General features: G+C 35.7%; 1 protein-coding gene across 1 annotated transcript in view; it reads right to left on the bottom strand.

Moving 5' to 3' along the window:
* The window catches only part of LOC134542250 (transmembrane 9 superfamily member 2), a 106606-nt gene that overhangs the window by 54559 nt on the left and 30564 nt on the right, over positions 1–21483 (bottom strand). Inside the window, exons 4-8 of the mRNA XM_063386356.1 lie at positions 11475–11613; positions 10508–10635; positions 7913–8039; positions 6423–6562; positions 4686–4862 (exon numbers count right to left, since the gene is read on the bottom strand). Of these exons, the coding sequence (XP_063242426.1) occupies positions 4686–4862; positions 6423–6562; positions 7913–8039; positions 10508–10635; positions 11475–11613 (711 nt within the window). The remainder of the gene's footprint in view (positions 1–4685; positions 4863–6422; positions 6563–7912; positions 8040–10507; positions 10636–11474; positions 11614–21483) is intronic.

The following is a 21483-nucleotide window of genomic DNA, read 5'->3' as shown; positions in this document are numbered from 1 at the left end:
TTCACTACTTCCGCTTGCTGCAGGGCTCGCTCTCTTTTATCTGTCTCCCCCTCCCACAAACACACTTGCTGACAGGGCTCGCTCTCTCTTCACCTTCTTTATCTTATCTCTCACGCACACTTGAAGCACCTAATACTTCGACACGGGACAGGGACGGCAATAGACGCGCGCGCAGATGCTATCAGGTGATGCGCACAGTTTACCGGTATTGGCTAGCGTGGACAGTCTAGAGGGGTGGTATCTATTTTTAGCCGTCTTTTGTATGCCTGCCTGCTTACAGTACAGCGCTCGCCAAGATAAATGTGAACACACAGCGCCCAACAAAGTGTAACAGACTTGTTTTTCAGCCGATTTTACTGAAATTTTCGACTTTCTCTGCTCAAATTTTTCACGGTTCCTCAAAAATCGGTCATATAAACGGAATGGAAAGGAATATACCGTATAAAATCAAGCTGCTGTCACCAAACAAAACATAAAACGGCCAAATGCGTGGTCGCTTCGTTATTGCTAGCGCAAGAGGTGAGACGTGGAATGTTAGAAGAAAGATAAATGCGGGGGAGACAGACGGCAGCCAGTGTGTTTCCTGCGTGGGGAATAAGTGGCGTAGCCTTTTTTTTTTATGCTTGGTGAAGCGACCTTTTTCTGTCAACCCACAGGAAAAGATAATTGCTTGAGCTGTCAAAATAAACATCGCTGCGGCAGTTAAAACAAGTCGGCACTCGGCAAGAGAAACGCAGTAACACGCTACTCACCACAAGAAACCTATTTTCTGTCCTATTTTCTTCGGATTTTCGGCAATTTTTTCACGGTTCCTCGAAATCTGGTTGTAATAGAGAGGTGGTCGCAATAAATGGGGTTGCAACAAAAAGGTTTTACTGTATGTCTGTAGAAGAAAACTACAAAAAAAACAAATAAAGCAAAAAATTGCTGTTGTCAGGATATAAACACCACACAATACTCCACAACAGGAATATGGTCAGCGAAACAAAGAAAAATGGACTAACAGAACGAAAAAAAACCCACAAATGATGACAGCACAAAAATACTGAAATCAAAACATTCAGAACAACAGTTGAAACGAGACAAAAACACAGCAAAACGAAAAGACGAAACAAACACAATAGTTTTTCCAAAACAGAAACAAGCGACGTTTCGGGAACTGCAATCTGCTCCCGTCCTCAGGCAGAGACGCACATGGTACGAAAACACAGGTGTGACCAAATTCCTGTTGTGGATTATTGTGTGGTGTTTATATCCTGACAACAGAAATTTTTTGCTTTATTTGTGTTTTTGTCATTTGTGTTTTTTGTAGTTTTCTTCTACAGACATACTTGTGCTTAGCAATGGCGTATGTCCAAAAGCTTACATCAAGTCATGCACTCCCATTGCACAAATCTTTCAAAGATAATACTTATTCAGTCCTGTAACACTAAAAGAGATTAAACCTCTAGTATGGTGGATGGCTTTGGAGAAAAGTACTCATCATGCAACTCTGCACCTGGCACATCAGTTACACAGTGCAGTAGCTTCGTCAGCTGGTATTGAACGTCTTTTCTCCACATTCGGGTTTGTGCATAGTACTGTAAGGAACCGGCTAGGAACAGAGAAGGCTGCCAAACTTGTAACTGTTTTCCGTGCACTTAACTAACAAAAACAAATTTTAATTAGGTTAGATGAACTTAGTGGAACTGGCACCCTGGATATTTATCACAATTGGTGACTTACAATGAGACAGTGATGCTTGTGATGAAAATGTCAATAAGCAGTTTTTGTTTTCGTAAGAAATAAAACCTTTTTAAAATACATATAAAAAAACATGTTTAGAACAGAATGTTTTAAACATTGTGTTTTAAACTTGTTTTATTCAGAGTGTATTGTTTTAAACAATTTTGAACATATTGTTTTAAACATTTAGTTTTAAACGTGCCAACCCTGGGAAGAATGGTGCGTTATACTGTACTATGATTCTATGAATCGTTGAGACAGTGTTTGTTTACGTTTTATACTTCTTAACGATTCTTGAAAGTGATAAAAATTAATCATAATGTACATTTATATTAAAGAACCCCTGCGCAAACACAGTTACAATTATGTATGTAAAATTTTCCTGATATCTGGAAAAGAATGGTCGTTGTATTGAAAGGTAGGATACGTTTTTAATGTTAAAGGGAAATATTTTTACATTGTTTACATTGGTGTTTTGAGCGGGAATTTAAAAACATACGTTGTAATGAAACATATGTTATTCTGAAGTACGTTGTAACGGATTTTCACTGCACCCATATTTTAGGGCGTCAAAATTTGAATAAAAAAACCTTTCGCATTATGTTTTTGGTCCTGCTACTATTAGTGAAATGTGAAATGACCAAATGAGGTTTGAAAAGATCCTACGTTCCATGTAAATAGTTAAATGTTAACGAAAATAGGTAGTTGCGGTTTGTTTTGTTTGAAGTTTACTTGATACTTCACAATGCCTAAGGTCGTATCAGTGTTTGAACGAGCTAAAGAATACGAGCATAAAGGATTCATTGTTTTTAATAAAGAAAAGCGGATAATGATGTGTAAATTTTGCAATACGGTAGTAGATTGGAAAAGGAAAGATACTTGTGAAAAACACTGCAAACAGCGAGCATCTCATTTAGAGAAGAAAAAAAGTCAAACATCACCATCAGGTTGTGGAGTCAAAAGGCAAGTGACACTCGAGGATAATATTGTTCTCCATAAACGAGCAAAGGAAATTAAAATCAAATTTGCAAGCGATACAGTGCGTGCATTTGTTTCTGCAAATATTCCCCTAGAGAAGCTAGATCACTCAGCTATGAGGGAATGTTCAAATGAATACATGAAGTAATGTGTTACGGTTCTAACGTCCTAATAAACACAATTTGATGGGAAAGAGGCCGGAAAATGTGTAGTAAAACAAAATTATAGTAAATTTAAAAAAAACTTTTGATCCTGAAATTTTGCATGTACTATAATCATTGTAATTAACTAATTTTTTAGGGAACCCTTTCTTACATGTTTACCAAACTATTTGGCCAAAGTGGCCAATTCTCCTGACAGGAAAAAATAATTTTATAAAGTTTTGTGCAGGAACATAGCATAGGCATCTTTAATACTCAAAATCTTTAATTACATAAACACAGACTGTAAAATTCTAGACACTATTTGTGATGTAAAATTTAAGTAATGTGTATATAATCTACTAGAAAACATTTCCACTTCTGTAAGGCTTACGCAGGAATCTAGTGATTGCTGTATCAAGTATCATGTACAACTTTGTGTGTGGTTCATGAAATTAAATAATTAGTAGAACAAATGCACTTATTTAACAAAAAAAAAATTTTTTTACCAAAATATATCACCGAAATACTTTTTTTTTACCGAAATATAGCACTGAAATCCTATAGTTTATTTACCGAAATCAGGCAGTTTTATTTACCATTTTTCATGGGCTCTACATATTGTGAACCTATCTTAAGTTTATGTGGTCCTAACTTTATAGTCCTTGTGAACCATATACGAAACCTAAATAAATTCTTAGTCCCTACCAATTCACCTAAGAATACTCATTTCTTCAGCATGGCTAGTTTCATTATTTTGTTCATTGTGATATGTTCTGAATTATAATTATTAAGTCTTGGAAATAAGGCATGTCTTAACTATATAGTCTAGCATTTGTAAAAAACTTACAGTTTTAAAAGCAGCCTTGCTGTTTTATTGTTGAAATATTTTTAAAGATGTTTGAATAGTACACAGTGTTCACTCTATTTGTGGTAAGAATGATGTTTACTCTACACCAACATCGATAGAATTGGATGTAGGGAAAAGGAAAACAAAATATAACATATTTAATCATAAACAATTTTTAATAATTTATTTATTCTTGTATGATGTACTAGCTCACATTTTAGATCTTTAGTGACAAAATTACTAGCGAAGCACAATGAGGTTAGGTCACAAGATGCAAACATATCAGTGCCCGAATATTAACTGTCAATGTATACTTCATTGATAAAAACATATTATTCATTCCTGTTATACTGTGTAATAAAAATTCAGTTTAAATGTTATCACTTTTAAATGTATTCAAACATTCGTACAATAACCTGTGAAAATACTTCGTCAAAAAACATTAACCCTAGAGCACTGACTTAATTAATTGATGAGATAGGATATCTTATATTTGTATTTATAAAAAATTTTTGCAGGAAACAAGTTCAAATTTAATAAAAACTCCCACATAAAAACATTGTTCCTGTCTTATGATGCAACATGTTAACTTTTGACAACCGAACTTGGGGTTCTTAATTTATGGTGAAATTTCATAATTTTAAGACATCTTAAAAGATAAATAAGTCACATTTTCCTGTTAAATATCTTAACTATGACGTCATTTCATTATGACGGGAATAAAATGAGATCTGTTTTTAACCTACTGGCCATTATCTGTGAGAAGGAGTAGAGGCTGCGCTACGTGTGGTACAGCGCTCACCAAGGGAAATGCAGCGCAATACACTTCAAACAAATTTTTTTGGATTGTATCTCTGCATTGACAAGGGCAAACTTTCAATATGAAAAATAAGAAAAATTATGAAGGCACAAAAATGTTGGAAACCAATATTCTGGTAGTAAAGGAGTGCAAGTGAGGAGTGGCAGGACGACTCCACTCGCAGTCTGCTCACCTGGTTGTAACGAGCAATGTCCTTGTGCAGTGTTCGCAACATGATCATGGCCACCATCCCAGACAAGAACAGCACAATCACCAATGAGTTGAGGATGCTAAACCACTGGATGTTGGTTTGGGGGCTGGACTCCAATATGTAGTCCCATCTTGACGACCACTTTACAGAGTGGTTTTCCTACGATTAGTAAAAAAAAATTAACAAAACTTAATGCAAATGCTACAGGTAATTAGACATAGATTTCAATGGCTGAAATATGTAACTAATTTGAACTCTGAATTAGGACTTGTTAATAGGCTCATGCAACAAAATATTCTGGAGACTATAGTATGACATGGCCAAGACTATACAAAAAGAAAAGGAAAATGATGACAAAAGTGAGAAATATAAATGATAAAATTGTGTAAATGTTATAAACTGCAAATATGTTTAGTAAGAATAAAATAATTTAGAATTGTGCAGCTACCAAAGTGAACATGCAACATATGTGGGCACCAAATTCACAAGAACACTAATATACTGAATAATAATAATAATAATAATAATAATAATAATAATAATAACTAAGAATTTTAAAAAAATATTGCTAAAAATCACCAAAATCAATATTTACCAAGTTTGCTTATTTTTCTCTTCAGAAAAATCATACTACCAGAAAATCTTATAACTGATTACAGAAATAATAAGCATATAATGCAATTATGTGAAATAAAAATTATTCTCAAACATGTTCACAATAATACTCTCTTTAAATTACCTTGGCTGATATTTGAATTATGAAGTGAACTGTGAAACAGCAAATTAATTTGAAATATATCTAGTTCTCACGTATCATGAAATTAATTGATGAAAAATGCTCCCGTTAATCAGTGATATGAGAAAGGGCTTGTGCTCTCAAGACCTTTGAGCTTAGCCGACGCAGCAATGTCAAACAGATGATTTTTATAAAAAGCAGCCAAAAAATTAATGGATTTGCACAACACTAGTCTTGTAGGGTAGACGGTATTGAGGGAAGTTGGGGGTGATACTACCAAATGCAGTTGGAACCAGTAGGAAGGATGTACGGACACTGCCATTACTTCGCGATGACGAGGACGTGTTTACGATTACATGTCGACGAACTCCCTAATTCTAGTCTATGAAAGGAAAATAATTCCTAGCTCAATCAGAACTGTATTAGGAAGAATATATGCTAAATAATAATGCAGATGACCGTGCTTGTTCATTTTTGTAAAGAATGGCAGTATTCGTACAACCCTACAGGAAAAATAAGGTAGCCTAGAACATAATATGGCTCCCGATGTGACAATATATAATGAAAAACAATCTCAAAGGTCAAACCAATTGTCAATTTTTGGCATTTTGAATGGAAGACTAGCTCTATTGTACTATGACCTCAAATTTAGGACAATCTATAATATTTTGTTAAAATGTTTGTAAAGACCAATAATGAAAATAACACATTCAAAAAAATTACAAATTCTGTAACTACAAAATAAAAATTACTTGTAGGATTTATAACTATGTTTTGAGTTATGAACCTTCACTTTTATATGACTCTTACTCAATTTTCACAGTTCTGAATCATCTGTATAAGTTCTTTAAATGATTCATGCAATGGAGAATTTTTATTTAATACAGTTTTTTGGACATACAATGGTGTCAAAAAACTGCATGAAATCATCTTAATGAGTATTAAAGAATCATGTGCCACAAAATAAAAAAATTTAAACTTACCTCAAATTTCACACTGTATGTATATGTTACTTCCAATTTTACACCCTTTTTCAAATTATCAGCTGGAATTTCCAGAGGCACGTTTTCAGAACATTTTTTGTCCTCTGTGTACTTGATACTTTTTGGTTCAACTTTAACAGCTGGAAAAAGAGAAAGAAAAATTTTCAGTCATACAATTGCCCATTAGTTATTTTTCATTTTATATTACAACTATAAAATAAGAACCCTTATTTGGATTTTTCAATAGCCAGCAGTTACTTGAACAGCCTATCACAAACACAGCACACTTCTCACTAGAACCAAAATAATTCGCTCAGCAGAGAGTTGAATTATGAACCACTGGTTCAAGGGTTAGTAAGGTGTGTCGAAATAACGATGGCCAATCACTCAAGGAGAAGAAATGCACAGACGTTCCAAGGGCAGTCTGGTGGTGAAACACACAGCTAAGTGGTAGTGTCGCTATTCATTATCTGCTTGTGAAAAAGCTAGTTCCACACAATTTTTGTTTACACAGAACAAATAAGATAACACCTAACATAGTAAAAATTGAAAAGGAACTATAATTTCCATTCAAATGAAGTTTTTTAAATGCTTAAACTACCTTGAAGAATGCATTTTTTGTTATGTAATGCAATTTTCTAAGTAATAAAACACATGCATTATGTACATATAAGTATGTATATTTATGCAAGTACATACGTATGAATGAATGTATGTAGAAATTAATATGTACATATGTATGAATGACTGTACTTAATGTAAGCACTTATGTATGCATGTGTAGAAATCAGACCCAAGGAATTTTGATCTTTATCAGCATCTTGATTCAAGCTTCTAGTGGCACTATCAAATGTATTCAATTAGCTTTATCATTTCCTTGTTTTTTTTTCAAGCTACTGCATTATTCATCTCCATTTCACACTTGTGTGCAGTTTACATTACACAGCATTTCTGCATAGAACATAACATTATTTCTAAACCCAGTTTCCTGTGTAGTCTTATATAACTCATTTTAATGCTAGTGTATAAATTTCCTACTTTTCACATTTTCTACATTTGGCAACATTTTTCTTGATACCAAATGAGTAAAAAAGGTTTTACAGTATGCTTTATTTGTAACACACCAATTAAAGTAACAGCTATACTTTGTAAATAATAGAAAAAAGAATAGAAATGTTTTCTATCAACAGAATATAAATTTTTCACTATAAAAACAAAATATATAAATGGTTAAAATATTTTACATTTAGAACAGAAAAAAAAATTAAACAGAAAAAAGTTTGAAAAGTGTATCTTTAAATATCACAAAGTAGAGATTTACATTAATTTTTATTCTATAAGCCTCACACCAATGATATTTTTTTTTTTCATGATCACATTCTGCAAGGCGGCATTATTAAAACTCTCCCATGCATCTTAAATCAGAAAATCACTTGATCGATAATAATGAGTTAAAAATACTGCAAGTATGCAATAAAGGAATGACGTACAGATGATTCTTCCCCCTTTTGCTTGGAAGGTGGAGCCCCAGTCTTCTCCTGCACCACTGTGGTACGCAATGGTCAGTGTCACGTGGTTGTACAAGTAGTAGGTGTTGGACTTGGCGGTGTAGGATTGCTGCCAACACACAGAAACACGAGGACTGTTAATGTGCACATGGATAGTCACGGGAGACGTCCGTGAGGTCCTGACCTCTCCCTTCCAGGATTTCAAAGGAAAAAAAAAGGTCAGAACAAAAAAATTACAGCAAAATAGCTAGATAAGGTTACACAGAGATCATTTTGGAATGATACTGCATTTTTATTCACTATTTCATGTTTCCTCGAATGCCACATTTTCAAACTACGTTGGGACAAATTAGACTTTTTATTCACGGTGGAGCGTATTTGCAAATGCCGAATTTTGTACACTGGAATGCTGGTAGTTAAGATATGCAGCATATGAACATTTCCCAATACCATTGTGTTGTATGGTACCTTATATTCACGGTGCTACGATCCGCAGAGCGCAGGAGGGTTGCCAACCCCTGTCACTCCCTCAAAGGTCATGGTCACAGTTTCACTCTGCTTCATGTTTGGTGTGGACTTGTACAGAGAAATAAGTCGGTGCAAAATCAGTAATTTTGATGTTGACTGTTTTATTTAAGAAATGAAATTGAGGTAGTGTATTTGGAATACCACCGATGAAAACAATAAAAACACAGAATTTAAGAAGCAGCAGTAGTTGGTATAACCACTTTGGAAATAACAGCACCACAGCTGTCAACAGTGTTTGTGCATGCAAACATGTGAATAAAATGACACCAGCAGAAATGCGGCGTTCGAGAAAACGCAGACACGTGAATAAAAGGAGCCTTTGTGTGCTACAATATTGTAATTCCTTCCCATTATAGCACCACATACATCATACACAGAAGCAGAAGGAATTGTGTTTCCAAGTAGTCTATATTCAATGCCTGTTTTCACACGTATTACTCTAAGTATGTGTATTTAATACCATTAATATTTATGTATTTATGATTTGTTTTAATGAAATCAAATAATTGACTCAAGAACATAGCATTAAAAACTATTAAATATAAACCAAAATATAAAATGTTCATTTTTTTCTCAAGCAAAAACATTAATTAAAATTCTATGTGTAAACATTGGAATTTTTAAAAGTCTACTGAGATTTTAGTGTGACAAGCAATTTCATTTTAAAATTCAATTATAAAAAAACCTGTCCATAAAAAATTATATAATGGTTATACTGGACCCTGTGTGCAAAAAAAAATCACCTCTAAGATAAGCAATTTAAACCATTTAACATACAAAACTTGATGGAAGCATGGATCTTAATTTCAAAAAATATACTCTACATGCTATGTCGAGTCGTATCTTTGTAGTATAACTGTCTATAGGAACAAAACTACAACAGGGCTTAATCAAAAAAGTAAAATGAGTATGTTAAGTAAAATGCTTTTTTATGTGTACTACACACGAAGCTGAGAGATTACTGATTACAGCAAAATGCTATCACTATCATAACGTAAACCAAGGGACTTATGTTTAGTGTTGAAAGTATGTACATAACTTATTTTAAACAATTATTAAATATACTCATGTAAAGCATCTGGAAGAAATTTTTAATTAAAATCTGTTAAACTGGAATGTACTTAAATGTGAGGTTTTATTGTATTTGGAGAATGGTAATCTGATGGAAACATACAAATTAAAAACCTTTATTTCTTCTAGTCACTATATTGGCTAATGTATAATTAATGTAATCTAATGAAATTTGTAATCAATATTACGACTGACAGAAACATTTACAATATTTAATCCTAACAATTGTTCCAGCTAGAATGACTTTCTACTGAAGACATGTGGATGCCATATATATTCTCGGAACATAAAATATTGCAAGTCAAAATCAGCATTTAGGAGAAATTATGTAAATTTATTTTTTATTTAGGCGAAATAATTTTTTAGGAGAAATGTTAATTTATAAGTACAAGTATAAAGTTATAACTCCTCCAAATAAAATGAAATATATTTTTGAAATCTTTTTATATGCTTGGCACTACAGTCTAATGTTACTTCAAGAGGAAACATAAAAATTATAATAGTAAAAATGAGTTTGAACACGTTTACAGCCTTAAGACCTCTGTCTTGCACAACATTTTGATTTTTTTCTCTTTTTTTTTCATCACAGTAATTTTATTTAAGGACTATTTAGAAAATTTTTACTCAATGCCTCTTATGCATTTAATATTTTCAAACAGATATTCACTTAGTATAATTATCATCACTTTTATAACTTTTCTTACACCCACAATACCACACCAAATGAATATCTGTTGAATTTTATAAGTAGCCTTTAAAAAAGTAATGAGGAAAAAACCAAAAAAATCAAGTTGGCATATGAGACGTCAACTGCAAGGTACAGTAGGCCCGTTGACAGTGTATCAGTGCTCATAAAATGATTAATTCTGTAGGGAGGTCACAAGCGACGGCAGGGTCACATAAGTGAGACACGTAGGGCTCGTACCCTCCGAGAACCCACTACCCAAAAGAGGACTCCATAAGTAAAAGATCTCTTACGCTGGAAACACTCGCCGCACAGCCGTCATGGGCTTCACTGTCCTTCACATAGCAGCCCATTGGGAAACCAGTGCTGCAATACTGGTTTCCATCATTCGAAACAGTACACCACGTCACTGGCATGTTATCTGCAAAAAAAATACCAACCTGATAGAGTAGAAAAAAAATGGTAAGTAAAAAGAAAGTTATGAATTTCAAATTTATAAATTTATCAGACTGCTGCCTGTCACCAACAGCAAACATAAACAAAAATATGGATGTAGGTACTGGAAAGAATTGGAGAGGGAAGGTAATTACTGGAAATAATTACGAGGAAACAATTAAAGAAGTATTGATTAAAAATAAACTGCGAGATATTTGATGCAAGGAAAGGAATGGTGTGAGAGCATTATTTGACGAACAACCCATTTACATAAAACTAGACAACATTGAGTGGCAATAAATAAACTTATCTGCTTTCAATGGTTCACAAAAATAAAATATAAAGTCTACAGAAAAATTATGAAAACATACTACACTTCAAATGAAACATGATACAAAATACAATATTTTTAACAAAAAAATATATTAAACAAAAATTATTCAAATTTACTCATTTACTAATTGATGTTAAGGAAGTGTTTCTTCAAAATTATTTTTTTCTTACCTATAGTTACATATATAGCCTAATAATGGGTAAGTTTTGGTTGTATACATTTATATATAACTATGAAAATGTATGATCATCTTGACTCTGATCATCTACTGTTCCCTACAATCACTCGTGGTGATTGATGTGATGGTTTCATAATAAAAGTCAAGAATGATTTCTTACCCAATTCCCTGTTCTGAGCTGTTACGTATTTGTCTGACACCTCACTATATGCAACATAAAATAACATTTAAAAAGTAATCTTACGATCATTTTTTTTGTACCAACTACATACAAATAAAGAACTTACGAACAACTCAGTTAGTTTTAACATACCCACAATCCAATGATGTTGGTAATTAAGGCCCATGCCTTTCTTCAGAAGCTGAAGTTTTTCCTCTGATGCTTTGTCTCCACCAACATACTTCTTAGTTTCACATACTTTCTCACAATGAATATTTTTGAGGAATTTTATCTGCAAACATTATTTTCACTTCAGCAATGTATTTTCACTTCAGCAATGTGTAATGAAGTAAGTTGAATTAAGAGTGTACAGTATCACTTAAACCAGATAATTATTAAAATCTATTTTAAAACAATAACATGCATATTTTCTTTCCTTATGGCTTTTCTTTTAATTGAGTCAAACCTCTGATAGTATAAACTAATCATTCTCAGTAATAAGTTAACAATCTTTTACATCTATACATACACAGTACATACACCTTAACACTAAGGTCTTAAGTTATCAAAATATTGTATTCTCAGAGGTTCCTTATATGTATGCAAAATTTCAACACATTCAGATGTCGAAAAGTGGGTAAAAATTGAATGAAAATATTTTATTACATAGTCCATTCATTCATACATACAGGTCAAGCTAATAAAAGCATGGTAAAAAGAAGAGATATGGATTATAGAAAATTAAATGCTACCAGTTATTTTAACAGGTTGTAAAATTTGCTGTGCCAGACTCCATTTTCATGAAGCAATATGAAGAGACATGGTGGGAGTGAAATAACAACAATTTTGAAAAATATTTAGAACCAAAATGTGTGGAGCATTTTCAGTCTTTAGATAAGAAGTTCTCAAACATCACCTGACAAAGGTATACAAAAGTTATGCTACATCAAGGCACCAAGTTCAGCAGAATATTTAGTGCTATCACAGCTGTAATCCAGCTATCCTATACATGTAGATAATCCTTGTGGTTATCTATAACAGTCCCCGAAGAAAAGTTAGAAAAGATCTCCATGTAAAAATGCTGTATCAGAAAACTACCATGCAGAAAAACCAAAAGGCTACAAAAAAAATACTTTGTAATCTTCAACATTAATGTTGTTTTCATATGTACGTTTGATTAAGGAAGACTTGTTAATTCATAATCCATTAACATTTCATGTGAACTTTGGTGTTGACCTTTGTCCTAGTACGTACTATACCTAAAAAATTTTAATAATTTCTTTTCCTGATATCAGATATGCCACAGCACAGAGAGTAAATATTGTTGTTGTTAGTTGTATTTGAACCTTTTGAATTTTTATTTCCTCAGTAGAAGATTAAATTCAGTACTACAAATTAACATTGAGCTTTGGTTTTTACAATATCATTCCAGAATGTGCAATGCTTGTAATTTTTTTTCCTTCTTAAGGTCTGATAGTTTCAAAATCCCAGTTTTTTACCAATTTAAGTTTAATGTATAACATTGTCACTGCGAGTTTTTTCGCGGTTGTTTTATTTGACGTTTTAGTTTTTTCACTTCAGTTAGATAGAAGGTTTTGGCAGTAATTTGGTAAGGGGTTGTTAAAAATTGTGTTAGGGCCGTTGCGTTCAGGTAGTGGCCGCCCGGGAGTGGGATTCGCGGGGCATTGTCCGCTGCGCTGTCACGTGACCGGGGCGTGCTGCGGCTGGTTGCCAGGCTCGCTTCTGCTGCGCCCGCGGGAATGTTGCTAGTCGCGGGGGGTGGAGCGCGTCCTCCTTCGCGTGGGGGCTACGTCCTGTATGGAAGGAAGAAGGAGTTTTGGGTTTTGGGTGGTTCGACGGCGGTAGCTTGAGCAGGACGGACGTGATTGGAGGCGAGGGAGGAGGACCCTCGATCTGGTCACGAAGATGTAGATTTTACAGCTAAGTAATTTTTCATTTTTATCATGTAGTTGTAGACTTTTTGTCTTTAAGTTGGTAGTTGTGACCGCCATGACTCCAGTTATTCCCCCGTTAATTTTACATTTAAGTAGACTGGTTCATTTTTAGGAGTAATGGCTAGAGGCCTGACGTAAATTTGCACTTCAGATTGTAACTTTAATAGTAAATTCATTTGCCAGTAATCGCTTTAGAATTCAAAGTTAAGGGGCTAGCAGGCCTCAGTTAATCAGTCCATCTTACGTGAGGACTTTTGTCGGACGTTTGTGCTAAAGAATGTGAAAAGATTTTAAAAGATTCGTTAAAAGCTTTTATTTTGAATAAACATAAATGTAGTTTTCAACTTGCAGTACTTCGTTCTTATTTTAATCATAATTTCCTTTCCCAGGCTAACGTCTAAGTTTATGAAGTTATTTATTATAAAGGTTCTTAGTCAGATATTCGAGGTGTCATTTAATTAGAGGTTTTCCTTGTAATCCACAGTTCTGAAAGATCCCCGGTACAGCTCTAGTTTACGTCCCTTGGTATTTATTGTGCAGGCTTCCCTGATGCCTGGTGATGTTATCACGCAATCTCAGGGTGGTGGAGGCTTTGCTAGTGTGTTTATTGTCGTTTTGTGAGTTAGACTAAGACACAGTCATCTCATCTCATTTCACTCCATTTCATTCATTTCATTTAATCACATATCATTATTTTCACACACCCACATTTCATTTTCATTTTATCATTTCATCTTTTTTTTTTTCACACCGAAACATTATTAAACATGTGTTATTGTTTAGTAAATTAAGTTAACATAATTAGTTCAAATTCAGCTACCCTGAAAACATAATAACAAAAATCCACACACCGCAGAATGAATCTGAGAAATCTGTGTCTTGTTGATATTATCATCCATACACATAATGTGTTCATTATATTATGTAGTGAACATTTGTAGTTATGAATTTACTCCCCGCCGCCAATGACTATTTGCGAGTACTGAGTATGTACCTGATTCCGTAGTCCCCTATAAGCTTGAAGATCAAATTGCCTTAACCCCTCAGTGCATAACCTTGTGAAGTAGGACTCGACCTTTACCTTTTATTTAGTTTGGTTAAGCTAGAGTTCCTGTATTCACTACAATAAAAAATTTTACAAAAAAATAGATTGATGAAAGTAATGTCACAGTGAAATATTATGGGTATAACAAAGTTGAATCAGCAACAGAAAACAAAGTTGAATCAGAGAAGAGACAGATCAAAAAAAAAATTCAGTTACCAAGTGCTGGCCTTACACAATCAGTAATAATGTTTCTGTGATTTAAAACAGAAAATTGAAGTTGATATTGTAATACACTGGTCTGCAGAAATTTTAATGTTAAAAGTTACAGCCAAGGGCTGATAGCAAAGGACATGGCACCTAAATCGTATCTCAGTCATGCCAGCTGATCATACAGCTAAAAATACAAACAAGGCCAGTACGGATGAGAAAATCCCACACAAAAGAAAAAAAAATTGGCATATAAGAATCTGATTGTCAAAATACCATGCTGATTATTTAATTTTCTTCACAAAATATTTATAAAAAATGTAAATTTTTCAAGCTGTGAAACTTTCACAATTATGAACACTTGCATGACATTTTACTGCTATTAGATCACATTTATGAAATAACCTTTACAAAAACTTGAGATTAAACAAAACAGGCAAGAGAAATATCATTATAAATTTACGGAGAAAGTTCTTAAATAGAAGAAATGACACTCAAATTAAAAAAAAAAAAACACGGCATGAGACAAAGCCCAAATGCTTAAGGCGTAGAAGTGCCTTAAAGTGCTACTTTAACACAGCAATGTTCTGCTTGACTGTTCCAGAAAAATTCTGCACATCCGCAATGGAGAAGTGATCCGTGGCTTGCATGTTACGGCATGCCCACGGTAAAACCAGAGAAACAGCATTCTCTTGTGTCACAGCTCTATTTACTATAAAACATGAGAAATCTTGTCATAGAATAACACACAGTATTTGTAATTCAAATAATCATACATTAACGTTAAACAATAAAAAAAAGAGACAATTCCATTGGAAAATAAAATGTTCAACGAAAACACAGTACAATAATAATTAAAGCATGTATATAGTTATGTAATCTGCATGTTCGGCCGTAACAGAGATTACAAGACGAAGTAGTAATGTTGCTCTTTTTAGCACACCTCTAAATTGTACACAAACGTGTACGTGATGAAACTAAGATTTTCCATTTTTAATTACTCAGAACGTTATTCCAGGACTTAATACTAGGGCGCCAGAGGTCATCAAGAATTAAAAACAAAATAACACAAAAAAAACTTATTTTATTGTTTTAATCATAATGAGAAACCTCGAGTCATGGAAATAATAACCAAACAAACAAATATTAAATAAAGTCTATGGGATGTCGTAGATAACCTGACTCTTGAATAAAATACAAAATAAATAAAGTTCCTGAAATTGTTCACTGAGTAAAAGTTTTGGGGTTTTGCTCCGGCTTGCTCGAGCATGAAACGCCTAACCAAAAGACTTCTGGACTTGTGTACATATAGTTTGTGCCAATGTGAGTTAATTTGCTGTTAATCGCCGAAAGTCAATGTTCTACTAATTTTATAATAATCCAAAGTTTATATAATTATAGTTCGCGTATGTTGACGGTAAAATTTACGCCAATTTTAATATATAGCGATGATGCAGACCATACCTTAACTATAGATGCTTAATGTCGTTCGTAAAATACTTCGTCGCTCACGTGAATTGAATGCGATTATTCTGCATTCAATTACAGGGCGTCAATTAACATTGCCCAGTATTTTGACGTAATTTCCAGATCAATAACGCCGAAATTAGCATCGCCACGAACGAAATATTCCCAGAGGGAATACACTACCACACGCACTAAATGGCGTCATTTTCCACTCTTTTTCTTCTCTCTTGCCGAAATTAAATTGTTAATTGAAAAGGGCCAATCACGGCCGCGACACGTTAGCGTCCTTTTTAATGAAGCCAATGAAATGTCAATATCAATCAAGCATAGGCTCGTTAAAGCTGTTCCGAACGCCGCGCGATTATTTATTTTAGCAGTTGTCATGACGACACAGCACGAGATGCGCGCGCCGCCATGCGTGGAACAAAACAAAACACTGCCGAAAGTATCGGGAAGCGGTATTAACCTCGAACGTAAAACAATAATAAACAGTTTCAGTTAGTCTGATAATACCGTAGTATTACAGTGCCGCTCCCGATATAAATTTATATTTCACTGTCCAAAAAGTTAAATTCAATTTAGATCGTTAAAACAAATAACTGGAACTGGTTACTTCACAAGTTGGCAACATTGCGATGAAAGTTGAAAAACGTTATTCTCTTGCCAAACGACACTACTCTTCGTAGGCTGGACAGTCGCACTGTTGTTTGTAAACATGATCTGTCTAAATGTTGTGGAGTATCAGTTACCTGATTAGGCGAAGCAAGGATGTAGAAGAAGGCTCACCAATCTCCATACATGGTAAGTGACAGCTGAGCAGAGAGGTCGACTGCGGTGTAAACCACAGTGCTGGGATGGCGGTTCAGCCAACAATACCCTGTTGTAGGCGATCGACGTCGTGAAGACTGCTGGACCAGTGTGCTGTTCATCGATGATCGCATCACCTGATGTCACCAATGACATCACGATGGATGCCGTGGTGTCGTGCTGATGCGGACCCACCGGGTCTGCGGCGTGTTCGCTGGGGTCGTACCAACTGGTACGAGCTGCTGAGTCAAATGTCCAACACATGACTCTACATGTGCCTTGGACTACTGCTGCTGCTGCTGCTGCTGCTGCTGCTGCTGCAGCTGCATCTACTGCTGCAGACGGTGTCGAAGGGGACCGCAACAAAACTCGTTCAATTCGTCGGCAATCAGAAGACACACACACGTTAATCACACGTCCTATAACAGTTCTTATCACTTGCGCGATATGAATATACAGCGTCCTGTGATCGTGCCTCATGCTATCACTAACCCCTCTTCTTCTCTTGCTCCCCTACTCTAACATAAATTAAATGACTCGAGATTCCTCAAACTCATAAAATTAATAATTCATAACAACTTAATAATAAATATAAACATTAATTGAACACATAATAACTCTGTTAAATAATAAGGTAATGCATAAATAAACAGTATTTGCAACAATAACATTGCATAGTGTTTTTCAATAACAACAACAGGTTATTGTTTACCTTTATTGTAGGTGATGAATAAATAAAATATATTTTATGGATGTTATCAACATAATATCTTCACCTAGTAAATAATTACATTCAATTTCTTAATTGAGATTTGTCAATAATATTGGGCTTTCAATAACATATTAGCATATTTAATATGCTTCTCACATATCATATGTGAATATTTTCCTTCATCACATGTTATACAATAGCTACACTTATTTACAAGAAGAGACATTATTTGCTTCTCAGCTATGAAATAATGACAATAACCTCAAGATAAATATTATTGATTGAGTGCTAGTGTATAGTGTTTATGTTTTTAAAGCTGTTCATTAAAGACAATCTTTAAAATTCTTTATCTTTCATTTCTTCTTTTCTCAATATAAAGTGGAGTGTTTTTACATCCTATTCATAAGAGTGTGGATGAAGTTGATATCCACTTATAGTTTCGGGTGTCCTGTGGGAACCCAATTAAAGTGCATTATTAACTACTAGACGATGAAGAAGCATAGGTAGGGGCAAGGCAGTAGCCTGGATCAAACTGTAAGTACTCATACCAACAAGTGTGTTCATTTAGTAGGATATTAGTCAACTAATCTTTAGGCCATTAATTATATGTAGTATTTAGTTGTGTGTTGCATTTGTTATACATTGTAATATGTCACATAATGTTTGTACACATCTTATGCCAAATTTTATTTAAACCTCACGTGTATATCCATTGCTAATACGGTCGAACTCGACTAATAGGGTGATAATAACTGTGTCTCAACACAGTAACTGTACACACAGTACATAATATTTGGTATGTCCCTCTAGGACAATGTACCAAACCAACGCTCAGGCAACACATATGCTCCAAGCACAAATATCAGTTGGAATAAAATCATCAACTGACAAACACCCTAATTCTTCGAATATAAATTACCATATCGAAGCAATGAGGTACCTATACACCTGGATTACCTCTATCAACTCATGAGGATATATATAATTAAATTTCCTTAGTAACATAAACAATACAATGGTTTTTAGCATAACACAAGTAATAATGGTACATATTTGGTGTTCTAATTCACCACAGGTGTTTTGTAAGGCCTAAGCTGACTCAAATTGTAATTCCCTACAATTTTTCCTGTATCAGGGTCCTGTAGAGTGTAGCAGTTACATTTCTCCACAGCTACTACTTTGTAGGGACCTGAGTACAATAAAAATAGTTTCTTCGCTAGATGTGCCCACTTGTTACTAGTTGGTGCTGTACGGCGTAGAACTAAGTCTCCTACAGTGAATTTACTGATCCTGGATGCTGGCTTCCTTTTCTTCCTAAGGTCGGCTTCTCTTGTTAATTTGTCTCGTACCAGTTCTTCGATTTCTTCCTGAGTTGTTAGCCCCTCCATGTTATGTTCAGGTGTGTCTCTTCCGGGTATAATGTTGGTGGTAATACCTACAACCTTACTGAGCATAATTATTTTGATGCTCCTCAATTACAGCTTGAGAGTAGCTGCAATTCGCAGTCTGCTGAGGCTGCGTTCCTGTGCAGTTGTGTGGGATCGGCTGCTGCCGAGCAAAATATCCTCGCTGCATGGGATACGATGTGGTTGGAGGATGGTTGAGTGTAGAGAAACTCGCTGGTGATTGATTCACAGGAGCGGTGTCTGCTACAGGGGGATGCAACATATGCTGTTGCATATTGTTGGGCGGCTGACGGTTAGAGTAACTCCTGTACTCCCACCTGGGTGGCCTTCCATTTGGATCTTCAGGACGGTAATGCTTTCCCCACCACTGGTTTTGGTTGTGGGTGTAGGGTTTCTTCGGCTGGCGGTTTCCTTGATGTTGAGGTTGGAATTCCCTCCTGGTCTTCCACTTCCCTGTCCGGTACTGTTTCGCAGGCTGCCATGACGTGCAGTGGACGTTGGCCTTGCCGCCGTCGTTACCACGCTGCCAGGGTGTGTAGAGTGGTGCTGCCTTCTGATGTGCTGGCTTGAGGTCTTTCTCCACCTCACTATTGTTGTTCCTGGACAGCCGCTCCAGCCGGTCGAAAGCGAGGACCTGTTCGCGGAACTCTGTGATATTGTTGAAGCTACGCCCGGTCAAATGTACTTGGTACTTGATGGGTAGCTGGGAGGTCACCATCGCCATGAACTCAATATCACCCATCTCTGGTTCGAGGTAGCGCGTCCTCTCGAACATTTGAGACAAGTGTGTCTCCAGAGTTCGGTTCTTCTTGCTATCATACCGCTCGGTATGCAGACGTGCTCTCAATGTTCCCTGTATTTTCACATTCCAAAACTGCTGTTTGAAATGGCTTTTGAATTCTTGGTAGGAAGTGATGGTACTTTGTAATACCTCCCACCAGTAATACGCATGGTCCCTCAGTGCAGTTGCCATGCATTTCAGGCGTTCAGCATCACTTAGCCTGAACATGTCAGCGTATTCCTCGAAACGTCGAAGGAATCTCATTGGATTCTCTCCTTCATGGGCAGAGAACCTAGGCATCGCCTCTGACCATTGGCGTGCCGGGTGGTGCATCACTGCAACGGGATCCAAGGTGGTGTGTGTGTTAGCGGGGTTGGAGCGTGTGATTGGGAGCTCAGGTTGCTCAACTTGCGGTGAATCACAGCTACTGAGGATTTCATTGGCATTGGTGTTCAGGGCTGGGGCCAATGCTACATGCTGACTGGAGGTGCGAGTAAGATTGTCTACCCTCAACTGCAATACCTTCTCTTGTAGCTTGCCTACCTGCTGCTCTATGTCCATTGAAAACTCTGTCTGCCTTTTCACTAATGTGTCCACCTGCTCCCTCATGTCTGTGGTGTGATTGATTACCACATTTTCAATCATGGTCTGGCATGTGGATTGAATTTGTTCCAGGCCACAGCTGTTCTGAGCAGCTTGCTCAGCTAATTGATTTAACCTGTCATTCAGCTGGCTGGTCTGGGTAGTTAAATCTGCTGCTAACCTAGTTGTAGTACTACTGCACTGCTGTTGTATTAGCTGCAACTGTGTATCAGTGTAGCTTTCGTGTTCTGCCAACCGCACAGAAATAGCAGCCACACTACTTTTTACTTCACCCATTTCACTTTTAAGGGTGCTATCTATGACTTCCAGTTGTTGTTTAATACTACTATTGAGACTCTCCTCCAATCTAGCACTAGTGCCCTGTAGACTCTCCTCCAATCTAGCATTCTGTTCTTCTAGCCTAGTACTAGTTCCCTGGAGACTCTCCTATAACTTAGCACTCCTAGCACTTTGTTCCTGAAAACTAGCTTGCTGTTGTTGGTGGTTAGCTTTCACCTCTTGCCACATGCTTTGCAGCATGATGAGCAAGCTAGCACTTGTTTCATTACTAATTGCAGCTGGCAATAAAGGTAAGTGTATGTGTGGTGTGGTGGTAGCTTGGGGTGGTGTCACATCTACTCTAGCCGCTCCAGCATGTGTTACTGGGATAACAAAATCTGTGTTATGTACTTGGCTAGGTGATGTGGGAACAGACACATCTACAGAGTGTGTAGACTCCACACTGCTGTCCCTGGAGCTGTCCTGACTGACACGTCTACTCCTTCCCCTAGTTTCCATATTTACTTATAACTTACAACATAAGAACACAATACAAATATGCACACTATCGGCCCCACAGTTCGTGCGCCAGAAAAATGTGTTTGTATCTCTTATTCCCTTCTGTACACAAACGTGTACGTGATGAAACTAAGATTTTCCATTTTTAATTACTCAGAACGTTATTCCAGGACTTAATACTAGGGCGCCAGAGGTCATCAAGAATTAAAAACAAAATAACACAAAAAAAACTTATTTTATTGTTTTAATCATAATGAGAAACCTCGAGTCATGGAAATAATAACCAAACAAACAAATATTAAATAAAGTCTATGGGATGTCGTAGATAACCTGACTCTTGAATAAAATACAAAATAAATAAAGTTCCTGAAATTGTTCACTGAGTAAAAGTTTTGGGGTTTT

This window comes from Bacillus rossius, chromosome 1 (genome assembly GCF_032445375.1).
Source record: "Bacillus rossius redtenbacheri isolate Brsri chromosome 1, Brsri_v3, whole genome shotgun sequence".
NCBI classification, from domain to species: domain Eukaryota; kingdom Metazoa; phylum Arthropoda; class Insecta; order Phasmatodea; family Bacillidae; genus Bacillus; species Bacillus rossius.
Note: the sequence above shows the minus strand (reverse complement) of the source record. Positions and strands in the feature narration are given on the sequence as shown.